The 24168-nt window shown below is 40.2% G+C and overlaps 1 protein-coding gene and 3 non-coding genes across 9 annotated transcripts; all 4 read left to right on the top strand.

The window, feature by feature from the left end:
* Positions 1-741: 741 nt before the first annotated feature.
* On the top strand, positions 742-22188 carry KANSL2 (KAT8 regulatory NSL complex subunit 2). Of its 6 annotated transcripts, none has more exons than XM_022572297.2 (11): positions 742-2850; positions 3397-3655; positions 3908-3940; positions 4453-4631; positions 5142-5256; positions 9825-9988; positions 10197-10363; positions 11686-11782; positions 15721-15974; positions 20679-20798; positions 21486-22188. In XM_022572297.2, exons 2-11 carry the CDS (start codon positions 3405-3407, stop codon positions 21615-21617), a joined length of 1512 nt encoding a protein of 503 aa, XP_022428005.1. In that variant the 5' UTR covers positions 742-2850; positions 3397-3404; the 3' UTR covers positions 21618-22188. The 6 variants fall into 6 exon arrangements, with proteins under 6 accessions (XP_022428005.1, XP_089776767.1, XP_022428006.1 ...); XM_089920641.1 differs by having other exon boundaries at positions 745-2850; positions 3397-3466; XM_022572298.3 differs by lacking the exon at positions 742-2850 and adding an exon at positions 2893-3053.
* Positions 11873-12009, top strand: LOC115803535 (small nucleolar RNA SNORA2/SNORA34 family). The gene has a single exon (XR_004024274.1). It is a non-coding gene; the product is annotated as a small nucleolar RNA SNORA2/SNORA34 family (small nucleolar RNA).
* LOC115803537 (small nucleolar RNA SNORA2/SNORA34 family) lies at positions 19388-19519 on the top strand. The gene has a single exon (XR_004024276.1). It is a non-coding gene; the product is annotated as a small nucleolar RNA SNORA2/SNORA34 family (small nucleolar RNA).
* LOC115803536 (small nucleolar RNA SNORA2/SNORA34 family) lies at positions 21129-21265 on the top strand. The gene has a single exon (XR_004024275.1). It is a non-coding gene; the product is annotated as a small nucleolar RNA SNORA2/SNORA34 family (small nucleolar RNA).
* Positions 22189-24168: the final 1980 nt, after the last annotated feature.

The raw sequence follows: 24168 nt of genomic DNA, 5'->3' as shown, positions 1-24168 counted from the left end.
CATAGTTCAGCAAAGACCTGAAAGAGGTTGAGAGAGCAAGCCACAGGAATATTTGTGGGTAAGATCATTCCAGGAAACAAGTGCAAAGGTTCTGAGGTGAGACGATACCGGCACGTTTGAGAAAGAGCAAGGAGGCCAGTGTAGCTAGTATAGAATTGAGTGAGGAGGAGAGAGTAAGTAGTAGGATAATGTGGTTAGAGAAGCAGCAAAAGGCCAGATACAGTAGGGCCTTGTAAGCCATTAGGAAGACAGTGAAATGGAGCACCATTGACAAGTGTTGAGTAGAGAAGTAACATGATCTATCTTGGGTTTTAAAATGATCATTTGGCGGGGAATTCCCTGGCAGTCCAGTGGTTAGGACTTGGCGCTTTCACTGCCAGGGCCCGGGTTCAATCCCAGGTCGGGGAACTAAGATCCTGCACCATTGCAAGCAGCGAGGCATGGCCAAAAAAAAAAATGTTCATTTGGCTTCTGTGTTGAAAAATGGACTATATAGAGTCAAGGGTAAGGAGACTCTCACAATAATTAAGGGAACAGATGCGAGTGGCTTGGACCAGGTTGGAAGCGCTGAAGGTAATGAGAAGTTACGTATCTTGAAGTTGGAGCCAGTAGGATCTGCTATAAGGTTGGAGAAGTCGAGGATGACTCCCAGTGTTTGGCCCAAGAAACTGGAAGGAAAAAAGATGAGGATGACTATAGAAAGTGCAGGATTTTGGCATTTATTTATCTCCACTCTCTCTCTCTCTCACACACACAAACACACTTTTTCTCTGGGATTAGCCCCCAAAAGTCCGAATTAAAAATTCTCTTTCCTTTAAGAATTCATCTTTCCTAACCGCTATTTACGAACAGCCTCAGGTCTACTTTAACCTATTCAGTAGCTAGCAAAGTGTTAGTTGGATTAAAAACAGCCATCTACTTTGTTAAAAAGCACAAAGAATTTGCTAATGTCTTGACCATTTAATATCTCTCCCCCACTTAGAAGGAAGTGGGTTTTTTTTTGGCTGCTTTGGGCCCTCCTTGCACGCAGGCTTTCTCTAGTTGCGGCGAGCGGGGGCTACTCTTCGTTGTAGTGCGAGGGCTTCTCATTGCAGTGGCTTCTCTTGTTGTGGAGCACGGGCTCTAGGCGCATGGGCTTCAGTAGTTGTGGCTCGTGGGCTCTAGAGCGCAGGCCCAGTAGTTGTGGCGCCTGGGCTTAGTCGCTCCGCGGCATACGGGATCAAACTCGTGTCCCCTGCATTGGCAGGCGGATTCTTAACCACTGCGCAACTAGGGGAGCCCGGAAGTGGTTCTAAATAGCATTTTTTGGTCTGTTTTGGGCTTAGCAGAAAGATTTTTTTCCCCCCAAGACCTTCAGTAGACGCTCTAATTAAAGCCTTTGTTGCATCTCTATCTGGTCCCTAATGCCTCTTTACATTGTTCCCTATAGTAGCTTTAATATTCCTTTTTGATTTCACTGCATTTGGTTGAAAATTCCCATATTTTCTGTAATGTGGCTTCCTCTCCTAGTTTTGAGTTACAGAGTGTTTATAACAAATGTCTTTGTACCTCTTCTGAGGGTTGGAGTGTTTGCTTATGTATATAACTCATAGCTGCTATTTAATGGCTGTATTGCATCCACAATCCCAAACTACTCTAGAATGTTTACTCCGAAAGAGCAGGTTTATTGTTCTTGTTCTCCCTGTATCCCCAGTGCCTGGCATTTAGGTGCTCAATAAATGAATGAATCTCATGAAATGGCCTTCTAGGACTGCCCTAATCTCTGGGAAACGGGAGGTATGAGCTCTCCTTTACCCATTTCGGTTTTAATCACTTCTTATGCCTAAACTGCTGTTCTCCAGCTTTGTAGATTCTCTACGCTCACCACTGAACCACGCTCACCTGCTCATTGGTAATGGAGAAATAGCTTACTTAAATGAAACTGACAGCAGGTGAGAGCTTGGGAAGGATGGGATGCAAAAAAGATCCAGAAGGGTTATGGGGAGAAAATGTTGGTTCATGTCTACCAGAGGCATGGTGGAGATGAAAGAAGGGAGAGATGCTTTTAACTAAAGATGCTTAGAGGATGATAAAATTGGGATTGTGTCTGCCATTTCTATATACCTGCATTATTTAGCACGGAATTGTAGAGAATTTTAGAGAATCAAGGCCGCAACGAGAACTCATATTTCCTAATTCTCAATCCAATGCTCTTCACTATATGAGAGGGAATAAAAGGGATAAAAAATGAGGGCTGGGTTCAAATTCGCCTTCTTCCCCTAATTACTAGATATGGGCTCATTCTGTTCCTCTATTATCTGTAAAATGGAGATTATAGCTTCTTCCTCTTAGGATTGTTCTGAAAATTAAATGTTTATATATGTAATTTCCCAGACTTAATAAACATTCAAAAAATGTTTCCATCAGTGAACTGTTCACAAAACTAAAGCCTTTTCCTGTAAACACTGAGAGTCAAATGTACAGTGATCCTTTGGCCTCTATATGTCGATTTTGTACCTACTGTTTAGGGGTGGTGAGGTAGCCGCGGCCTAGGACCACAGACAGAGAGGCCAAATGCGGCCTTAACACCAGCGATGATGGGAGATGGAAAGTCATTGTCTTCAGCGAGCGCGTTCCAGAGCCCGCGCTCCCTCCGCCTCACTCACTCTGGAGCTGAGTTACCGACAGACAACTCTTCTAGCCACCCAGCCGCGCCTTTTCTCAGCGCCCCGCCCTCCCAGGCTTGATAGGTAGCCAATGGTGACACAGAGTTGTAGGCGCAGTAGCCAATCAGCGGTTGGGAGCCCGGAAAGGACTGGTTAGAAGCGACTGGCGCTGCCAGACCGTAAGCAGCGCGGCGTGGCTGCAAAGGTAAGATGGCGGGGGCGCTCGCTCTTCGCATTTGCAGTTAAGCTGCTGCTTGCCCCGTCTGTCCGTTCCGAGCTGCTACTCTGCCTCAAGTCAGCGTCAGAGTCAGTCTCCTCGAGGCTCCCAGAACCCAGATTCTCCGGTGCCCGGAGCTTTAGGACAAAATGGCGCTTTCGCGGGCCGCCGAGGATGGGCAGGGCCCAGCCGTGAGCTCTGAGGCGGGCCGGGACAAAGGCGGCGTGCGCGGAGGCGGGGGTGGCGGGTGGCCCTGCGGGTTTGCCGCGCCGCGTGGGGCCGGCGCCGGCGCTTCGCCCTCGTGCCGCGGCTGTGTGAGCCCTTGAGATGCTTTCAGCCTGGCGGTGGTCGGGGTGGGGGGCGGGCTTGGACTGGGAAGTTGAGGTGAGGCAAATTCACTAACGCCTGGGGGGACGTGGGCGGAGCGTGACTTCCGCTTGTCTTTTAGAAGCCATGCGCAGTCTGCCCAGATATCGTGGAGCAGGAATTTTCGGGAAGGGTAAGGGCTTTTTGATCTTTTGTGTGACCCTGCAGGTTTTGGTATGAACAGGATTCGGATCCACGTCTTGCCGACCAGTCGGGGGAGGATCACCCCAGTGCCCAGGTCTCAGGAGCCCCTATCTTGTTCGTTTACTCATCGCCCATGCTCGCAACCTCGTCTGGAGGGGCAGGAGTTTTGCATTAAGCATATACTTGAAGACAAGAATGCCCCTTTCAAGCAGTGTAGTTATATATCTACGAAGAATGGAAAAAGATGTCCCAGTGCTGCCCCAAAGCCTGAGAAGAAAGATGGGTATATATGTATAGATATCTGTCGTTTGTACTTTCAGTTTTTAAGTGAGAGGAGGATGTGGCATGATGTGGGTTGGGAATAGCTGCCTAGTTTTTTATGTCACGTGCTTGTAAAATTGAGGTTATGGGTATATCCTTCGAAAATTTTTAAAAATGTTGAAAACTGTAAGGAGACAACTCCCAGTTGGGTCACTTTGTTATCTCTTTGGATCTTTTCCCTTATCTGTAAAATAAGGATTATTCTTAACCCTAGGTTCCACGACTCTTGGCTGTCCTTGAACCTTAGGTAATAATGCAAAATTGTATTAATATTTATGTATTTTTCTGGGAAAAACTTAATAGCTTTCATCATTTAAGCAAAAGTATCTATGCAGAAACATAACTTGACTAGATAATTCTGCATATATCATTTGGTTTTAAAATTGTGTCCTACATCTTATTACCTACAGTGGATTGATACTGAAGTAAAATGTTGTCTTCCAGAACCAATTTTGAAAGATGAAAGTGAATCTCTTTGATTTGTTGTGAAATGATGTCAGCATTTTTAGAGATGGAATGTTTTGTTTGATGGATAGAGCACTACTAGGTTATGCTACCTGCATTTCCCATTAGTAATACCAAATGAGTTGACCTTGGGCCAGTTACATTATTTAGCTTTACTGGCATTTTTAATTTATAAATGAAGATAATAGTCATTTTAATTTCCTGAAAATGATCTAAAGATCAGTGTCTGTGAAAATAGTTGAACTCTTTTAAGAGAGAACCAGAGTATAAAATGTTAATATTTTGTCTCCTTAGGGTGTCCTTCTGTGCTGAACATGCCCGTAGGAATGCCCTTGCACTTCATGCTCAAGTGAAGAAGACCAATACAGGGCCTGTGGGTGAAACACTCTTATGCCAGCTGAGCTCATATGCCAAGTCAGAGCTGGGTTCTCAGACTCCAGAAAGTAGCCGCAGTGAAGCCAGCCGAATTCTGGGTAAGGGTCTTCTCTCCCAGAATGAAAAAGGAGGAAAAAAGTTAACAAAGAACTTAATTTGGTTTAGCACAGTGTCTTGAACATATGTGGCACTTGATAGTACAATATTATTGTTAATTCGTAGGCAATTTGGTGAGAATTCAGGATTGCCATGTTGTTCACCATTCTTTTTGGTTTTAAGTAGTGGGTGCTTAGGTTTACTACCCTGAGTTTGACTCTTTCCTTCAATGCTGCTTTTATACTTACCATCTTTGCTAGGTAAGGTAATTTCAGGAAACAGAATAATTTTGAGTTGGCCTTTCTGTCCCTTTGAGGGCATGGTTAACTCATTTGTGTTATAAGTACTCATACTTGGGATGTATTTTCTTAAGCCGTTTTTGCTTGTCAGTGCCTCTGTACTAAGCTTTTTTAATTTTACGATTTGGGTTGATGTGTTAAGTAATCTAGTTTTGTGTGGTGGAGTTACAGAGGTGGGAAGTCTTAATGGCTGCTCTCCCTTCCTTGCCTCAGATGAAGACAGCTGGAGTGATGGGGAGCAGGAACCCATTACTGTGGATCAGACATGGAGAGGTGACCCTGACAGTGAAGCTGATAGCATAGACAGTGATCAAGAAGATCCCCTAAAGTAAGTTGTAACTCCACATAGGGCTTTTAAATATTTTAGTAGTTAGTATGTGGAATGTAGTACTGCATGCTGTTTAGTAGATTAATAACCTAGGAGGGTTGAAGATAGCTGTTTGTGAGCAGTAATAAATAGCTTCTGCATATTAAAGTGTCATTGTTCATCACCATCTTGCTTCAGGGTAGGATTTGATTCTTTTTTTAGAAGTCTTGTAATTTGGGAAAATTTTGGGACATCAGATTCTACACATGAGAAAGTGTAGGGGAGAAAATAGATTTCTTGGACATAGGAGTGGGAGGTGGGTGGAGATCAGTTAAGAGAAGAGAAAATTGATGTGAATTGGTTCTTGGCTTAAACCTCAGGAATAATAAAGTGATTATATTTGAATAACTACTTTTTTTTGCAAAGCTCTGTCTGATTAATTTATTTGTTTAAGAAAAATTAAAAGGTGTTCAGGAGCTTCCTTTGGTTTCATGCCTAAGAAAGAGAAACTGATTTAGAAACCCAGAAGTGAGTAATCAACCTAATTATATCTTACTAAGGTTCTGCTCGTTACTTAACCCATGTTCGCTTTGGAGTTGTAGACATATTGCCACTCAGAAGTCTCATGTTTCTATGTCTCATGGTTTGGGTTGAGTTTTTGTTTTCTTTCTGATTTCTGTCTCATGACACTTCTCACTGACAGTTCAGGTGGAAGAACTCTGAATAGTGGGAGGGGTAATGAATTTCTAGATTGACTGTGTTTGACAAATTCTTAGAATAGCATTTTCTTCATTCCTTGGATTCTGAAGTTTATAAGAGGTCATTTACGATTACACTTTCTGAGTAGAATAATTTCATCTATTTAAGTAATCTCGATGTAGTAAGCTATTCAGGAAGTACTTGTTTGGAGAGTCCATCTAAGTAGTTTGAGAAGGAATGTTTGTTTCAGGCTTCTTTTACAGTAGAAGCTTTATACCAAGCAACATATATGTTGTTTTTTTTTCCCCCCCTCCTCCATTGTGCTTCTAGAAATGCCAAACTTGCTTCTTTGAGGAGGTGTACACACTGTAGGGTCACAGAGTGACTGTCTTTTGGTGTGAAACGCTCAGTTTTGAAGGTCCAGAAACTCGATTTTGTCAGTAGTAATCTAGAGTGGATCAGTCTCTAGCGGACACATTCATTCTAATCTGACTTAACAAGAGATTGCTATATAAACCGAAATACCAGTTAATTTTATGAGAAGTATAAATGTTAAGAGGACTAGGTACTTGATGTTAGTTTCCTTTAAAAGAAACATTCAAAGGGGAAAATAAAGCCCCAGATGTGCTCAACTATTAGATAACTAAATATAAGGCTTTCCTTAATTCTCCCAGTGATACTATTTAAAAAAATTTTTGACCAACTAAAATCCAGTTGTCCCTCATAATTTGAGGGGGATTGGTTCCAGGATCTGACCCGGCCAAAATGCAAGGATGCTCAAGTCCCATAGTTGGTCCTCCATACCTGGAGATACCCACCAGCGGGAGTAAATAGTACTATACGTATATGCATTTTTAGAGGTGTAAATAGAGTTGTTAATTGTCTGCTTACAATATTTAATTCATTAATGTGGTTACATATTATATTTAATATAAGTAATGAAATTCTTTTAATTAAGAATTTTCATCTTTGGTGCTAATTTTTATTTATTTATTTATTTTTGGCTGCGTTGGGTCTTTGTTACTGCATGCGGGGCTTTCTGTACTTGCGTCAAGTGGGGGTTACTTTCGTTGTGGTGTGTGGGCTTCTCATTGCGGTGGTTTCTCTTATTGCGGAGCCTGGGCTCTAGGCACACAGGTTTCAGTAGTTGTGGCTGGCGGGCTCTAGAGCACAGGCCCAGTAGTTGTAGCGCATGGGCTTAATTGCTCCGTGGCATGTAGGATCTTCCCAGACTAGGGCTCGAACTCGTGTCCCCTGCATTGGCAGGTGGATTCTTAACCACGGTGCCACCAGGGAAGTCCCGGTGCCAATGTTTTTGTCATCATTTTTGAATCATTAACAGTTTATAGCATATATCTTCACTTGCTTGTTTCAGAAAGGGTTCTTTTTGAATTGTTTATGATGATGTCATTAGAGATTTTATCCTAACTAGAATTATTATTGGCATATTTTTTCCCCATTGTAGGTACATATATGTGATTTCTCTCAAAATAATCATTTACTTAATTGCTTTGTAAAAAGTAATCTTTAAAAGCTTGTTTCCAGGATCATCCAACACTGGTGAAATTTTAGCTTAAGAGTAACTGTTAAATCTTTCCCTATTTAAAAAGTAAGTTTTATCATGTGACCTCTACATGCATCCAGAACTTGTTTTGGTAAAGGTCATTTCAGGTTATTGAGTCTTCATCATTGTTATCAAAATGAAGAAATTTGAGAGAATGCACTTTTAAGAAGAGGCACTATTTAATAGAATATAAGGTGACTCTCTTTTTTGAAGTTGAATTCTAATAATAAATCCTAGATTTATATTTGTGTATATCAGAGCAAGAAGAATTAGTACATGACTTTAATAACTAGCTGTGAATGTCTGGGACATCCATCTTTAAATAAATGATCCATTTTTCACATGAACTAGGCATTCATATTAGTTAGGGTGCTCATCCTCTCCCACCCCCGCCCCAAATGATTTGTAGTAAATTCTAATTGTAGTGGCTTCCCATTTATAAATTATAGTCCCCAGATCATTGGTTAAATTCTCTTCTGACAGGGTACAATGAAATTAATTTCATTTTAACAAACTTGGTACTAGGTTAAGGCCTCAGTATTTTAGGGGGTACAGACATATTAATGCAGACATGCCCTATTTTCCTGAATATGAATAACCTAGTCACCTTTTTTAGACCTTAGATATTTTTAAAACCTTTTCACATTTTCTGATAGTCTTAGATTTTGTCATTTCTGTAATTTTCTGGGTTTTTTTTTCACGTTTTGGTTCTTAATTTCTTTTCACTTATTTTTATCAGAGTACTTTGTAGTTGTAGTTCTCTTATACACAGGTAGTTTTGTCTCCTATTTATATTTAGGAAAAGTTTTTGGCAGAGATTACTTGCTTTCAGTCCTAAAGTTAATAATTTTATTCTGTGTATTTCAGTGATTTAAGAGTTAAATTTTAAAGAGCACATATTTTTGGATTCAAAATTAGTATGTAATTTGTGTGTATTGCCTTTTAAATAACAGAAATAATTTTTACTCAGTCAAAATATGAAAATAGCAAGTCAGGGTATATATCTAGCTTGTTCTTTCTGTTTATATAATGATCACATAAGACAAATGGAACCAAAAATCTTTTAAATTTGCAGTTAATCCCTTAAACTTTGAGTTAAATCAGAGGCAGGAACCAGTCTTTAATTAAACTGACATTTAAACTGATTTGCTTATGCGACCTCATTAATCACTAGAATAAGTTTTTTTTTTAAGTTCTGTTGATTCATATAGTTGGTGGCAAAACTTAATAAAGTTGGGCTTCCCTGGTGGCACAGTGGTTGGGAATCCACCTGCCAAGGCAGGGGACACGGGTTCAAGCCCTGGTCGGGGAATATCCCGCGTGCCGCAGACCAGCTAAGCCTGTGAGCCACAACTATTGAAGCCCGTGCGCCTAGAGCCCGTGCTCCGCAACAAAGAGAGGCCACCGCGATGAGAAGCCCGTGCACTGCAACGAAGAGTGGCCCCCGCTCGCCACAACTAGAGAAAGCCCGCGCGCAACAAGGAAGACCCAACGCAGCCAAAAATAAATAATAAATAAATTTATTTAAAAAAAAAAAACTTAATAAAGTTGATGTGGATCTAGATCTTTGGCAAAGGGTTACTCCAGGGTACGATATTTTGAGAATATTGTCAAAATGAGCTGAGGACATTGACTAGCCATTGTGACCAGTGTTTTGAGGGCCTGTGTAAACTCCAAAATACAAGTGTATTTTTATTTTTTATTTCTATTTAATTTTAATTAATTAATTTATTTTTGGCCGTGTGGCTTGTGGGATCTTAGTTCCCGGACCAGGGGTTGAACCCGGGCCCTCAGCAGTGAGAGCACGGAGTCCTGACCACTGGACCGCCAGTGTATTTCCCTACGAGTATGTTTTTAAATTAGAAGTCATAATTGTTTGTTATCTTTTGTGCTTTAATTAAAATGTATTGAGATACATGCTGCTAAATTAAACACTTTTAAGCTGTCCTGACTGTGATTTTTCTGTATTAAATTATTAAATGGAACAAGAATGTAGATTAATAAAAATTTTGAGTATTCTATATCTTTACTCCTATTTAAACATAATGCAAATAACTGGGGAAAATAATGAAACATTTCCCCTTTCCCATATTGTGATGTCATACATTAGTATCCATTCTTGGGAATTTTCTTTTTTGTTTTGTTTTTGAGTAACAACTTGAATGGTAAAATGCTGTGTGAAAACATTCCTGTTTAATAAGGTGATTGTCTCAGCACTGACTGTTGAATAGCAAATCTAAGTCTCACCTTCACTCCTTTTTCCTTCTAAGCTTGGGTTTTATTGTTGTGCTTTCTTATCCTTTTTGAATTGTCTCTTTTATTTTAGGCATGCTGGTGTCTACACAGCGGAAGAAGTGGCCCTGATTATGCGTGAGAAGCTTATTCGTTTGCAGTCTTTGTACATTGACCAGTTTAAACGACTTCAGCATCTACTCAAAGAGAAGAAGCGACGTTACTTACACAATCGCAAAGTGGAACATGAAGCTCTAGGCAAGTTTTATGCCAGTTCCGATAAGCTGTTGTGGGTTCAACATGTGAATTTCGTAGTAGTTAGACTTCTGTCTTGTTACTGGACTGGAGAAGGATTTGCTTTTGAAACTTGTATGGGCAGATTTCTCTGTTTTCTTCTTGTTAGTTTGGGGACGCATCCTTGATTGGTTGCTTGGCAGATAACATCTTGACTGTTGTGATGTTCTAGGTAGTAGTCTCCTGACTGGCCCAGAGGGACTTCTTGCCAAAGAACGAGAGAACTTAAAGCGTCTAAAATGTCTTCGGCGGTATCGTCAGCGCTATGGAGTGGAAGCCTTACTACATAGGCAGCTGAAGGAGCGCAGAATGCTGGCCACAGATGGTGCCGCCCAACAGGTAATTTTTGTATATACCTCTAAGGTGTTACATTTGTTTTATATACAGAGTTAGGGTAATTGTCAAAACACTGTTGTACAGTCTTGGTTCTGAAATCTAACTTACTGGACGTGGGGTATATTGAAAAGAGCACTTATCTGGAAGTGCAGAGACATGGGTTTTGGTTCCCTTCTGATCAATTCTGTGCCTGCACTGATAACTGAACTCTGTTTTCATCTGCATATTGAAGGGTTGCCATAGATTTCTAAGTTATTTGGTTCAGAAATTCTTCAGAAACAGGCACAGAATGCCTAATAGATTGGGACTCTTATTTTAGAAGGCAGGAAGATAGGAGCAGTGAAGGTCAGGAAGTAGAGTTGACAAGCAGAATTAAGCGATTATTCTTAAATTTGTTCCTCAAGCCCCTGGGTCTCTGCATCAGTAAGAGTAAGTCCATTTTTGGGCTTCTCTGGTGGCATAGTGGTTGAGAATCTGCCTGCCAATGCAGGGGACACAGGTTCGAAACCTGGTCCCGGAAGATCCCACATGCTGTGGAGCAACCAAGCCTGTGTGCCTCAACTACTGAGCCTGCACTCTAGAGCCCTTGAGACACTACTACTGAGCCCGTGCACCACAACTACTGAAGCCCGCGAGCCTAGAGCCCGTACTCCGCAACAAGAGGAGCCACTGCAATGAGAAGCCCGCACACTGCAACAAAGAGTAGCCCACTCTCGATGCAACTAGAGAAAGCCAGCAACATAGACCAGATGCAGCCAAAAATAAAATAAAATTAATAAACAAATTTAAAAAAAAGAAAGAGAATTCCTTTTTTTTTTTTTTTTTTGCGGTACGTGGGCCTCTCACTGTTGTGGCCTCTCCCGTTGCGGAGCACAGGCTCCGGACGCGCAGACTCAGTGGCCATGGCTCACGGGCCCAGCCGCTCTGCGGCATGTGGGATCTTCCCGGACTGGGGCACGAACCCGTGTCCCCTGCATCTGCAGGCAGACTCTCAACCACTGCGCCACCAGGGAAGCCCTATCTTTTCTATTTTTTGAGGCTCCACGTAAGATTACGATTTAAAAAGGGTTCTGCTAAAAGACAAAATAGTTTGAAAACCATTAGGCCGTGTATCACACTTTTGTAATTCGGAGGAATTGTATTTCGAATTATGGTTGATTCATTATTTGGACTTGAGGTTTACATTTTTTTTTTCCTTTTGCATAGTATTGGTGAATAAATTTGTTAAATGTTCAAGTTTCTAGGCTTTAAGGATACAGTTTTCTTATATAAGTAAGTGTTTTCATAGATAATTTGTTTTGACTGACCTGTTTTCTCCATTTTAGGCCCATACCACTCGTTCCAGTCAGAGGTGCTTGGCCTTTGTGGATGATGTTCGTTGTTCCAATCAGTCTCTTCCAATGACCAGACACTGCCTTACCCGTATCTTTTTGCTCTGTTCAGTTTGCTAGCTAGACTGAAGGCTAGTGGGGATCTGTGATAGTTTAGTTAATTGAAGGTCTTTGTTTTCCTTTGGCCCTGAATCAAGGCCAGCAGTTTGCTGAAGCTGTTGGTTTCAAGCAGGAGCCTAAAGAAGTCTCTTTCTATGGTCTGTTGGCCATTTCAGAACTTTGGAAATGTAATGGTCAATTCATTAGAAAGAAACATCTCAGTCATTGGTGATAGATATGGGCTAATACTTACTTGTAGTTGATTAATATTGGGATTCCAAAATTTAGAGATCCCTGATTTATTAACTCATTCATTAGAATTATAATACTGTTAAATCCAATTACTACAAAAAAAATTGCTGAGGATCCAAAAACAGTCGGATGATTCTGAAATGTGATCTTTCTTTGAATATTATCCTTTTATGGTCAGGGCCCTGACTTGTGTATTTTAGACTTCATTCAAATAGGAAACATTTACTACTGGGCTGTAAAATTTTTTGAGCTGTATATTGAATTGTGAAAGTGCATCTATATGGTGGACATTGATTGAGAAAGTTACTTTCACAGTAAATGCACTATTTAAATATGGTGATCTTCATTATATGAAAGGCATAAATCTTGCTGGATTTCATTTGCCTGGCAGGATATACAAATATTTGGAAAGTAAAATGTATTTTTTTAATAAGGGAAGGAAGACTTTCTTGCTCTTTTGAAAGGAAAACTGATTTTTTCTCTATTCTGCTTATTAAATATTTTACCAATTTATTAATTATTGTAACAAATGTCTGGTAAAGGATTACTGTCCTTAATATATAAAATTCTTGTGCAGAGTAATTAAAAACTAAAGATAAATGCTCAAAACATAATTGGGCAAAGGCTGTCTATGGACAGATTAAAAGTAGAAGTGACTGATAGTTGAAAAGTATTTACCTTTACAATAAATAAGTGAAATAAGAAATAAAACAAGTTTTTTTAATCCATACTTTTTTTTTTTTGGCTGTGCCGCACGGCTTGTGGGATCTTAGTTTCCGGACCAGGGGTTAAACTTGTGCCCTGGCAGTGAGAGCCCTGAGTCCTAACCACTGCACTGCCAGGGAATTCCCGAATCTATAAATTTGAGACTTATCTATGTATGAGATTTAATGAGAAAGTTTCAGAAGTTTGTGAGGGAATGGTGAAATGGGCCCTTCTAAACTCTGCCAGTGGGACTGTAAAGTGGCACAGGCTTTTAGAAAGCAGTTTGAGAATATTCATATTCTTTGATATGATAACGTCACCTCTGAGAATTTATTTTAAGACGATAATCAAATACAGACGATTATTGTTACACAGAATTCCTCCAACCGGAGAGAGCCTTAAAATTTTCAGAGATGGGGAATAGAGAGGAAAATTGTGACACAGCATAGTATGGAATATGTTCAGGAATTAAACATATTAAACAAAATTTATGAATGACATAGGAAAATGTTTGATAGTGACAAAAATAGAGTATGGAATTCGGTAGAGTATGTTTTAACTACATGGAACTAATACTAGGAGGGAATGTAACAGAAATGTGACTATTTTTGGATGGTGGGGTTATGAATGCCCTTTTTCCCTCTGCTTTGTACTTTTCAGGTTTTCTTCAGTGACCTTGAATTACTTTATAAGGCAAAAAACCCAGTTTATGGATATTGAGTATTTTAGACTTACAGCACTATACTCAAGATAGTTTATTAGAATATCAATATTTTAAAAAGCAAAGTTGAAAATGTATGTGAAAAGAGAAGGGAAGTATTATTTTTCTCTTTTATGCTCTTTTCCTTTCCACTCTGTAGTTGCCTAAGTCACTTACCCTTCCTTAAGTCCTTATCCCAGAGAAAGATGCGACTGCCATTGGTGACCTGTTAACTCTTTACTCTGGTCTAATGGAGACACCACTGGACTGAAAGTGAAGGACCCAGACTCTAGTTGTAGGTCAACCATTCCCTTCTTTGTCTGTTGTCCCTATCTGAAAGGAAAGGGGGTGGAGGAGGATGGGGGAGGGCTTTTCAAGGATACTGTGATATTAAATAAATAAGAGACTTGTGAAAATCCTTCGAATTACATGAAAAAGGTTCCAATTGAAACAATTTAATGGATTCACATTTAAAATTTTAATAATTTAAATAAGATTGAGCTTCTTAAGCACATAGAGATTGCAAATCTGATTGTTCCCATCAGATTCATGTTTGTTCATTTGAGTGCTGATTTTCATTGAATAATTATTTGTTTACTTTGAGCTATATACTGTTCCTTTAGAGTAGTGGTTCTCAGCCGGGGCCACTTTGTACCCCATTTGGCAGTGTGTGGAGACATTTTTGTTTTGTCTTAACTCTGATGGGGGTGCTACTGACATCTAGTGGCCAGAGGCCAGGAATGCTGCTAATAAACATTCTACAGTGCACAGATAGATAGCCGTAATGCCAGTGGTGGCAATGCTATGAAATTCTACTTTAGAGTTTATGAAGTTCTAAGGAATGGATTGAACAAAATGGCTTTTCTTCGAGAGGGTTTATTAGGTTTAAAATCTACAATGTACATTAGATTTTTTAACTTCAAAAAATTACCTTAAAATTTGGGGGATAAAAATTACCCATTCTTCCATAATCTTGGGTACAGTTTACAGAAAATTTTGCTTTCTGGTTTAAAAAATAGGCCCAAGTTTGAAATAATAGTTGTCTATTAATCTAGGGAAAATAACCATGTAGTTAGGATTTCAGGAAATGATAAAACTTGAGTAAAATATTTTGTAGAGTGACTCGAATCAGAATTTTGTTATCTAATCATGATTTCAATGTTGATTCATCCCACAGAACTTCTTTGTCAACTTGGAAATATAGCCTTTTTCTGCTTCTACCCTTAAGAGAAGTTGTTAGGGCTCCTGGAGCATTCCTGGAGTACTTCTTTCCATGCACCATAAGCAGTTATTTTTTCTTCCCTTTCTTTTTTTAAAATTTTTTTTTTTTTTTTTTGGCTGCATTGGGTCTTTGTTGCTGTGCGCGGGCTTTCTCTGGTTGCGGCGAGCGGGGGCTACTCTTCCTTGCGGTGCAGTGGCTTCTCTTGTTGCAAAGCATGGGCTCTAGGCACACGGGCTCCAGTAGTTGTGGCACGTGAGCTCTAGAGCGGAGGCTCAGTAGTTGTGGTGCACGAGCTTAGTTGCTCTGCGGCATGTGGGATCTTCCCCGGGTCAGGGCTTGAATCCGTGTCCCCTGCATTGGCAGGCGGATTCTTAGCCACTGCGCCACCAGGGAAGTGCTCTTCTTCCCTTTGTTTTTGGGATCATAACAGGACTCCAGTGATACCACCCCCCTGAAAAAGGGTGTGTGTGTGGAAATTTAATTTTATTTCCTGTCAGGGTAGGATACCTGGTTACTATTACTGGAGCTTCTATTTTCCCCAACACCCTGCTTCTTTAAACAAACGTATCATGTAACCATTTTGGAAACAAGGTTCAAAAAGTTTTGAGGAAGTTTTTGCTCCTCTGCTTAACAGCAGAAACAACATTGTATCTCTTGACTCTTGGAAGGGGTTGCTAGGGGCCTCTGCAAGCTATTTGCATTTACCATGACATGTTTCTTCTGAATAGGTACAGATTTCTAGGATTGTTAACTGCTGTTTGCTTAGCACTATGTTTTGAAATGTTTTGCATTTGACCCTCATAGGGAGAACAAGATTAGTGTCTCTACTTTAAATGGAGGTTGGGGACTAGTTTTACATTACTGGTAGAGCTAGAGTTATGCTAGTAAATGACAATTTGAGAAGTAACTTTAAAAATTGCTACCTGCATTTGGTTCTGTATCAGATGTAACCAAATATCATGTGTTGTCCAGACCTTGAATTTTACATGGCAGACACCTTTTTTGTGCCTCCGATAGATCCATTTTATTTCCCTTGACCGTTTTTCTACAGATATTTGTCAGGACACGAATCAGGTTCTCTTCAAATGCTGCCAGGGGTCTGAAGAGGTACCCTGCAACAAACCAGTTCCTGTAAGCCTCTCTGAGGATCCCTGCTGCCCACTGCATTTCCAGTTGCCTCCTCAGATGTATAAGCCCGAGCAGGTACTGTCTGTGCCAGACGATCTGGAAGCCGGCCCCATGGATCTGTACTTGAGTGCTGCTGAGCTTCAGCCCACTGAGAGTTTACCTCTGGAGTTCAGTGATGTAAGTTAGAGAAGCTCTGCTCTGGTTGGCCCTTGAGGCAAGGCCTTATTTATTAATGGTGAGAATAGGTTAGTCTTTTGTGGTTTAAAAAAAAAGAAAATAACTTTGATAAGTTTTTTGAAATGATAATGTGTATGGTTGTATTTGTATGTTAACATATTCATTTAGAGACAGTTTAAATTTACAGAAGTTTTTTTTCCTGAGGGAATGATAAGGGAAATTTTAAACTAAGGGAAATTGGAAAGTCAAGATTATGGTTGGATTTGTGTAGCTGGGAAATTCGGTGCCCATCCACAAGGTAAGTAATTCACTTGAATCTAAATAAAACAAATGAATTCTGATATCTACTTGACAATGTAAATTTGTGTTTTGGCCCTATAAGAGTTCTCATTTTCAGATTAATGTGTCCCCCCCTAAAAATGACTCTAAACTTAGCTCTGCATACTGTTTTTCATTTTTGATATGGTATTAAAGATTCTGTTGTGAATGGACCAGAACAACAGTGATCTCCCTAAATATTTACTTTTATAGCCTTCTAAGTGTGTACACTACCCTACCTTTTTCAGTCTGCTCCTTGATTGGTCCCAGCGCATAAACCCATCTCTGATTGCATTCGTTTCCTTAATTAGCACTACCCTACTATATCATTCACTTCAGGGATCAGTTGACATTCCATCTCTTTTTTGGCACTTTGCTTAATCTTTAGCCTTTTGGATAAAGGTCTTCATTATTTATTCTGAAGATGATTCTTCTGAATTTCATAATAAAGGTGTCTTGTATCAATATATAACTGTGACATATTTAAAGTGACAAATCTAAATGGAAAATTCAGTATAGGTTGCAAGATTGTTTGCCTAGGGGTAGAAGCAGGATTTGGGTGGCCTCGAGTGTTGCTCACTAAAGAAGATATATCAGGACAGGCTAATATCTGAAAAAGTGGCACTAAGAGTAAACTGATTCTAGGGAATTCCCTGGTGGTCCAGTGCTTAGGACCCGGCACTTTCACTGCTGTGGCCTGGGTTCAGTCCCTGGTGGGGGAACTAAGATCCCACAAGCTGTGCAGAGTGGCCCCCAAAAAGAGTAAACTGATGCCAGTTAACTACGCCCCCTCCTTTTTTGGTTGTATACTGTTTGTAGGATTAGTGAACTTGATTTTTGTCACTTCATTTATAACAAACTTATAATTTTTGTTATAATCCTGATTATAATTGCTTTTTAAAAAGTTTCTTTCAAACAGATTCATAGAATATGAGAACCTTAGAGATTATATACTCCAGTGCTTCCCAGAGTTTTCCAATGAGATTATGTTGAAGAGAGTAAATGAATAGATAGCCCTAGATTGATACAGATTTTTGTCCACTTCCCTTCATTTTACATGTGAAGAAAACCCAAAGAGGTGCTATCTTTCCTTTTTTTTTTTTAACTTAGTAACGAGCAGATTTATAGGGTCTAAAAAATAACCTAATCACTACATTGCCAAATTCCCTTCAAATATTAATGTACATATGTAGTAACTAGCACATGGGTTTTACATAGATGTACTAGGTTATTAACTTTTATTTCATCTGATTGTTAATTTCTAGAGCCATTGCTGTTTTGACCTTTTTGCTTTTCCCCTTTCACCTGTTTTTGCGTTAGTTTTAGTGTTTTCTTAACCTTTTGATGATCTAGAGCTAAGAAAATATGACTGTTCCAGTATGTTTGAAGATTATGTTCTTGTTTGCTCTTTGGAGAATAGTAACACAAAATATTAGAGATTATAAGATGTGATCATAGCCTAAAAGTGACATTTAAGGAATCTTAATTTTTAAACATTTAAAAATATATTGTCAGATCTTTTAATATTTATTTTATGGTGTGAATTTTTTAAAGAATGTATGAGAAGTAAGTTTATTTTTGAGAATCTCATGGGTTTTTAAGATGGACCTTTGTTAGAGGTTTAAAAATGATAATCAGCTATTTGTACTTGATCATCTATTATGTTTGTATTAATGTACTTTAGATGAACCACATTGATCGTTGAAAAGTAGTTTTATTCTTAATCTTTGGAGGTAAAAATTCTCCAGAAAATGTTGAAACAGTTCTGTTTTAGAAAAGAGTTTTTGTCCTCCCATAAATTCTGGATATATTTAACTAGTCTTTTGCTGGGTAAAAATAATTTCTTAATTATATGAATTCCACCCAGCAATCTTACCTATGTTCTTTCTTAGATATCATTTCTGTTATACTTATTAATAATTTCTGGTAACTTGTGGGAGGACCAGGTATCAGATATTCATATGGGTAAAAGTTCAGCCTTTCATTCTGGATATTAACACTTGCCTGTTTTCTGTCCTTTGATCCGAGGATATTTGACAAATAAGAATTTAATACCTTAATCCTATTACTTTGAGCTTGCTCTCTTTTTGTGTTTGTTTTTTGAGCTCTGTTTTTGACATAGAACAAAATGGATGCTGTCTTTGTGTCCTGATTCATTCCTCTTAGGATGGGCATTTCTGCTGATCCTTTCTTCTTCTCTTATTTTAGGTTCCTGTTCCCAATTTTAATTCTTATAATATAAAGACAACACTGAATATGTGAGGAAAGCCTTTTCAGTATCTGTTTTGTTTGAAAAATTTCTGTACCACTGTTATCTTGAGACTTGGAAACCTTTTGCCACACTGCTTAAATGGGTTCTTTTAAATTTCAAGTTAATTATTTATACAGTTGACCCTTGAATAACACGGGCTTGAACTGTGCAGGTCCACTTATACACAGCTTTTTTTCCCAGTAAATTCTTACTACAGTCTACATGATCCACAGTTGGTTGAATCTGAGGGTATAGAACCATGGACAGAGAGGGCTGACTGAAGTTATACATGGATTTCTGACTGTGGGCATCGGTGCCCCTGACCACGGCGTTGTTCAAGGATCAAGTGCATAATAATTGTGCATACTAAAAGAATTGGAGAAAACAGTTCACAGTCTTACTTAACAGTGTGAGAACATGGTGGTTTCTGTGGATAGTACAGAAGTTTCTAACACATCTGACGTAGATGTTAGGTAGCCAGCTGTACCCTTTTCCTTATGTTTCTGCTTAAGTTGAGCAGCTTTGAGTCCAGCACGTCCTTTAATTGTGTTCTTTTCTTTACCTTAATTATCTTGAGGATGTGATTCTTGTTTTCGGTGATCAGCACAGCAAAGAAAGGGAAAGGATTTCAAACTCTTAGACTTATTTTAAAAGCACAGAACTTAGCTTTTCTCAAGAAGCTCAATTACTGGAAACATAGAGCCTCTATATAGTAGCTTGGACACAGGAGAGTACAAACCCTTGGGTAGTTTTCACTCTTGGGAAGCAGAGTTTAGCAGTAGATGCTTAGACAGCAGAGGGATGAAAGTCAGTTTGACATATTGTCTGAGCCTTTATAGTGCTTTAGACCCTGAATCAAGACCAGTAGTTTGCTGTAGCTATTGGTTTCACGCAGGAGCCAAGAGAAGTGTCTTCCTATGGTCTGTTGGCTTCAGCCCCTCTGCGGGAATGGCCAGTTCAGTTGGAAGAAACATAGTCTGTAGAATACAATGTTTTGTGCGTGTGTGTGTGTGTGTGTGTTTTATTATTTATTTGGCTGTGCCGGGTCTTAGTTGTGGCACTCGGGATCTTCCTCACTGCGTGTGGGATCTTAGTTGCGGCACACGGGATCTAGTTCCCTGACCAGGGATTGAACCCGGGTCCCCTGCATTGGGAGCGCAGAGTCTTAACCACTGGACCACCAGGGAAGTCCCTCTGTGTGGGGGTGTTTTAAAGAGCAATTGGATATGTTAGGTTTAAGAATCAGGGACTTTTCTCTGTGGGGATAGGGACTTAACTAAAATATTTCCTGGCCATTCGGAAGGACTTTGAGTTTTTGTCTTCCTTCTTTCTTCCCCCATCCCCTTTCCTCTTTTGCTCCCTGGCTCGCTTTGTGGCCATTAGAATATTAATCAAGTGGTCTCATATTGTCCAATCTATTAAGTCAGTATTTCGTTTTAATTTGCATGTATGCTGATTGTCCATATTAGATTCATCACTGGTGAACTTAGATGTCGACTACAGTTAGTCTTAGAAGTATATGCCTTTTTTTTTTTTTTTTTTGGTCACGTGGATCCTAGTTTCCCAACCAGGGATTGAACCTGTGCCCTTGGCAGTGAAAGTGCAGAGTCCTAACCACTGGACCACCAGGGAGTTCCAGTATATGCTTTTTAAAAATATTTCTTTTTGTGGTAAGATACTTGTAAGATTTACCATTTTAAAGTGTACAGTTCAGTGGTATGAAGTACATTCAAAACATTGTGCAACCATCACCACTATCAATTTCCGGGGCTTTTCAGTCAGTGCAGACAGAGACTGTACTCGTTAAACTGTAACTCCCACTCCCCCTCTATCTCCAGCCCCTGGTAGCTCCTGTTCTACCTTTGCCTCTGAATTTTTCTGTTCAAAAAAGATATGCTTTTTAAAGCTACTGTAGTGGCCTGTGCTTTGTATTTGGCAGCAAGGAAAAAATTCTCAGTGCTTTTCAATCTTATGCCATTTGTTGCACACTCTGGGGAACTCGTTATTTGTTTTAAAGGTAGGCAAGGGGTGAGGGAAGTAAGGGAGAATTCTTCGAGGTTTGCTGAAAAATGCCAACTTTAGCTTCTTGGTCCCCTTGATATTGCTAATAGGCTTTTTTCTCTTTCTTTTCCTAGGACTTGGATGTTGTGGGTGACGGTATGCAGTGCCCTCCTTCACCCTTGCTTTTTGATCCTTCACTGACCCTTGAAGATCATCCTGTAAAAGAAATTGCTGAAGGCCCAGTGGATATTTTGGCAAGTGAAGAATACCTCCAGCCAGGCAGAGGGTCCCCTGCTGGCTGTGGCCAGCATGTACTCCTGGGGGTCGGGGTTGTCATCACTAGCTGTGCAGGTGCTCCAGATGGCAGTTCTCCAGATGGGCCTTAGAGAGAACACTTACTAGCTCCTGGTCCCCGTATCTGGGAGAGCAGGACAAGTTTATTTAGTTAACTAGAAAAGGTTGAGACAAGGAGTGTAAGAAACTTGTTGCTTTAAGGGAGAGTTCAGCCCTGGAATTGTTTTCATCAGAGTTAAGCACAAGCAGCACGATTTGGCTTCTTTCTTTGAGCTTTGGGTGGGACACTCATGGCTCTGACTGAAGACCTGCAGTTATACTACAGCTGTTGGTTTCAAACAGAGGCCCAGAGGACTGTCTTCCTGTGATCTGTTGGCTGTTCTGGAAACTCAGCAGAGAATGGCTATTTCATTTGGAAGAAACAACCCACAGCTCTCCTTTCCATTGGGAGGGCCTCAGGAATGCTACAAGTAACGACTTCTGACTCCGAGGGCCAGGGATAGTTAAGTATGGGGAAGAGCAACCGCATAGAGTTATATCTGCTGTCTTGTTCTTGTTGCTACTATACATGGGCGTTATATAAGTCAGATTCATGCTTCAGACCACAGTTAATGAGTTTGTAACCAAAGTGACTTTTCTTTTAACAGGGCCAGATGCAGATGGCTGGAGATGGGTGCAGATCACAGGGATCCCGAAATTCTGAGAAAGCCTCTGCACCATTGCCTCAGAGTGGAGTGGCTACTGCAAACGGAAAGCCAGAACCCGCTTCTGTCAGTTGATAGTTTGCTTTGGGAACCAGTTGACTTTGGAGGATTTGTATTTCCCATTTAAACAAGTATTTCTGACTGTCTCTCACTAAAGGACAACCTGGACTACCTTGTTTTTCTTCTGGGTTACTGAGTGCTATAGTCAAACCACATGCTGGGGGAAGGGACCAATAGTGTCTAAAAATTGTGGATGTCTTCCCACTCTGGGCAGGGAAGAGGGGTGATTCCCATCAGAGCTGCTGAGCTTGAGAGTATTTTGGGACCGTGCCTAAGCGGGGAGAGAGTTTTGTAATGCTGTTTCCCAAGTCTAGGGATGTTGATGGACCCAATGGCTGTTTATCTCTGTCTAGCAGCCTGTTTTAGCCTTTCCTCACTTCTCACCTAATTGGGTAATCTGAAGCCCCTCCCCTCAGTGAACTCTGACCTATAGCCTCTGAGAAAATAGCCCACAGGACTGGGCCCTCCTTAACCATCCATCTTGCTTCTAACCTATGTAAATTTCTGTAGTGGCTATCTTATGTAAGATACAATAAAAAATTATCGTACATAGTTTCTATTAAATGTTAAAATGTTATGAAAACAATCACTTGAATGCATGTTTTGTTTGTGTTTGAGAGAGAGTGTGTCTGTGTGTATTTTGGGTTTTTAGGGAGCTGCCTCTGATGGAAAAGGGAAAACAAGGACACATACACTTCCATCCCAAGAAGTAAAGACATTTTCAGTAATTAATTTGCTTTTGGTTTTGGTTGGGAGGATAAGTTAAAAACCATGTAAGAAGTAAATGGAAAGGGTGGGACTTCCTTATTAAAGCCTACCTACCCAGAGTTACGTTATTTCTGCAAATATCTCCCAAATGTCTTCTTTTTACCCTCTGTGCCGCACCCCTCCTCCCACTCCCATTTCTTTCTCACAATTAATGCCTGATTATTGTTGCAAAATTCTCTAAGGCTAGGAATGTGTGTGTGTGTGTATATATATATATATATATATATATATATATATATATAAATATATATATATAAAACTTCTAGAGAAATTGGGCCAGATGCTGGATCACAGACATAAACTGTCAAGATTATTTTGATGATGAATCTAAGGGTAGGGTTAAAACAGACGTTCAGGTAGGGTTAATTTACCTATGCTAGAAGTTGTCTGTTACTATAATGCAATATGACAAGAGGCCAAAAGATTACCTTTTATAAGAACTGAACTGAGGAACAGAGAAGGGTTGTACAGTTAACACCATCACCGCCATCACCTTGGCTTTAGTTTAAATATTTACTTCCAGGGAATGGTCAGGAAATGACTCAGAAGACCCATCAGGTGAATCCTGAGATCACCTGTAATAGGGCTTGCAGTATACTTTTGTTCAATTTGTTGTTCCCACTGCTTTCTTGTCTGGTACTTTTTACCCTGTATACACAAAGACAGACATTACTTCTTAAGCAGCTTGAACATACCTGCTTCTGCAACAGGATTAGAGATTAAAACATCCTCTTCCCATTGTTTTATTTTTTTTCTTCCCATTGTTTATTTATTTGTTTATTTTTGGCCACTCTGTGTGGCATGCAGGATCTTAGTTCCCCGACCAGGGATCAAACCCATGCCACCTGCAGTGGAAGCGTGGAGTCCGAACCGCTGGACTGCCAGGGAAGTCCCATCTTCCCATTGTTTTAAAAAGTAACCTGCAAACCACTAGCATCCACGTCACCCAGTGTGATTGTTTTGTAAACTCCAGTTTCTCTGGAGTTCAGCTCTTATTAAGTCCCCAGCATGCTCCTCAGCTGAGCCTGCTCTTATGCTGCAGGTGATAAGGGCCCCCTTTTAAGGAACCCCTCTGGCTCTCTCACCCTTCAGCTATCTTTAAAAATTAACTGTACATTACATCCCCAGAATGTATTAATCTTATAACCGGAAGTTTGTACCTTTTGACTACCTTCACCCATTCCCCCTATCCCCACCCCTCCATCCCCCTTCACCTCTGGCAACCACAAATCTGCTTTCTGTTTCTATGAGTTTGGGTTTTTTTTAGATTCCACATTTAAGTGAGATAATAAGGTATTTATTTTTCTCTGTCTCACTTATTTCACTTGGTGTAATGCCCTCAAGGTCCATTGTTGCAAATGGCAAGATTTCCTTCTTACAGGAAGCTTTGTAAACAGTATGTGGCTGGGATAAAGATAGGTTGATGCCTTCAGAATCCAGCAACCAGGGATAGTATAATGGGCAAGAGGTCATAGTTTCAATCTTCTTTGAATCTAGCTTCCTCTAAGTGGAGACAGTATTTTCTGGATTCCCTGTTCTTTTATTTTCCTAACACTTTGGGGTCCCCAACTGGCTCAGCTACCCAAATCCTACAACCTGCAATGATTGGCCACCCTGGTAGTAACCCCAGGTCATCAAGACTGTCACTATCCTGGCATCATCAGGCAATACCAACTGGCCTCACTGTTCAGCCCCTGTGGATGGCTGCATTTGAACAGTGTATCTAACCAAAGTCCCTCGGATCTAGTCTGCTGTTTCTAGTGCCCTCCTGCTTTGATCAGATGTCACTTATGCAGCT

Source organism: Delphinapterus leucas, chromosome 11 (assembly GCF_059928025.1).
Source record: "Delphinapterus leucas isolate spDelLeu-1000000601 "Yukka" chromosome 11, BTC_Dleu_Yukka2, whole genome shotgun sequence".
NCBI lineage: Eukaryota > Metazoa > Chordata > Mammalia > Artiodactyla > Monodontidae > Delphinapterus > Delphinapterus leucas.
The sequence above is the reverse complement of the archived record's forward strand: the minus strand, read 5'-3'. Positions and strand labels throughout refer to the sequence as shown.

Coding starts and splice junctions, on each gene's coding strand:
- KANSL2 (XM_022572297.2), top strand. CDS start 3,405: ATGAACAGGATTCGGATCCACGTCTTGCCGACCAGTCGGGGGAGGATC. Junction 3,941..4,452: donor TGGCTGTCCTTGAACCTTAG/GTAATAATGCAA, acceptor TTGTCTCCTTAG/GGTGTCCTTCTGTGCTGAAC. Junction 9,989..10,196: donor AGTGGAACATGAAGCTCTAG/GCAAGTTTTATG, acceptor GTGATGTTCTAG/GTAGTAGTCTCCTGACTGGC.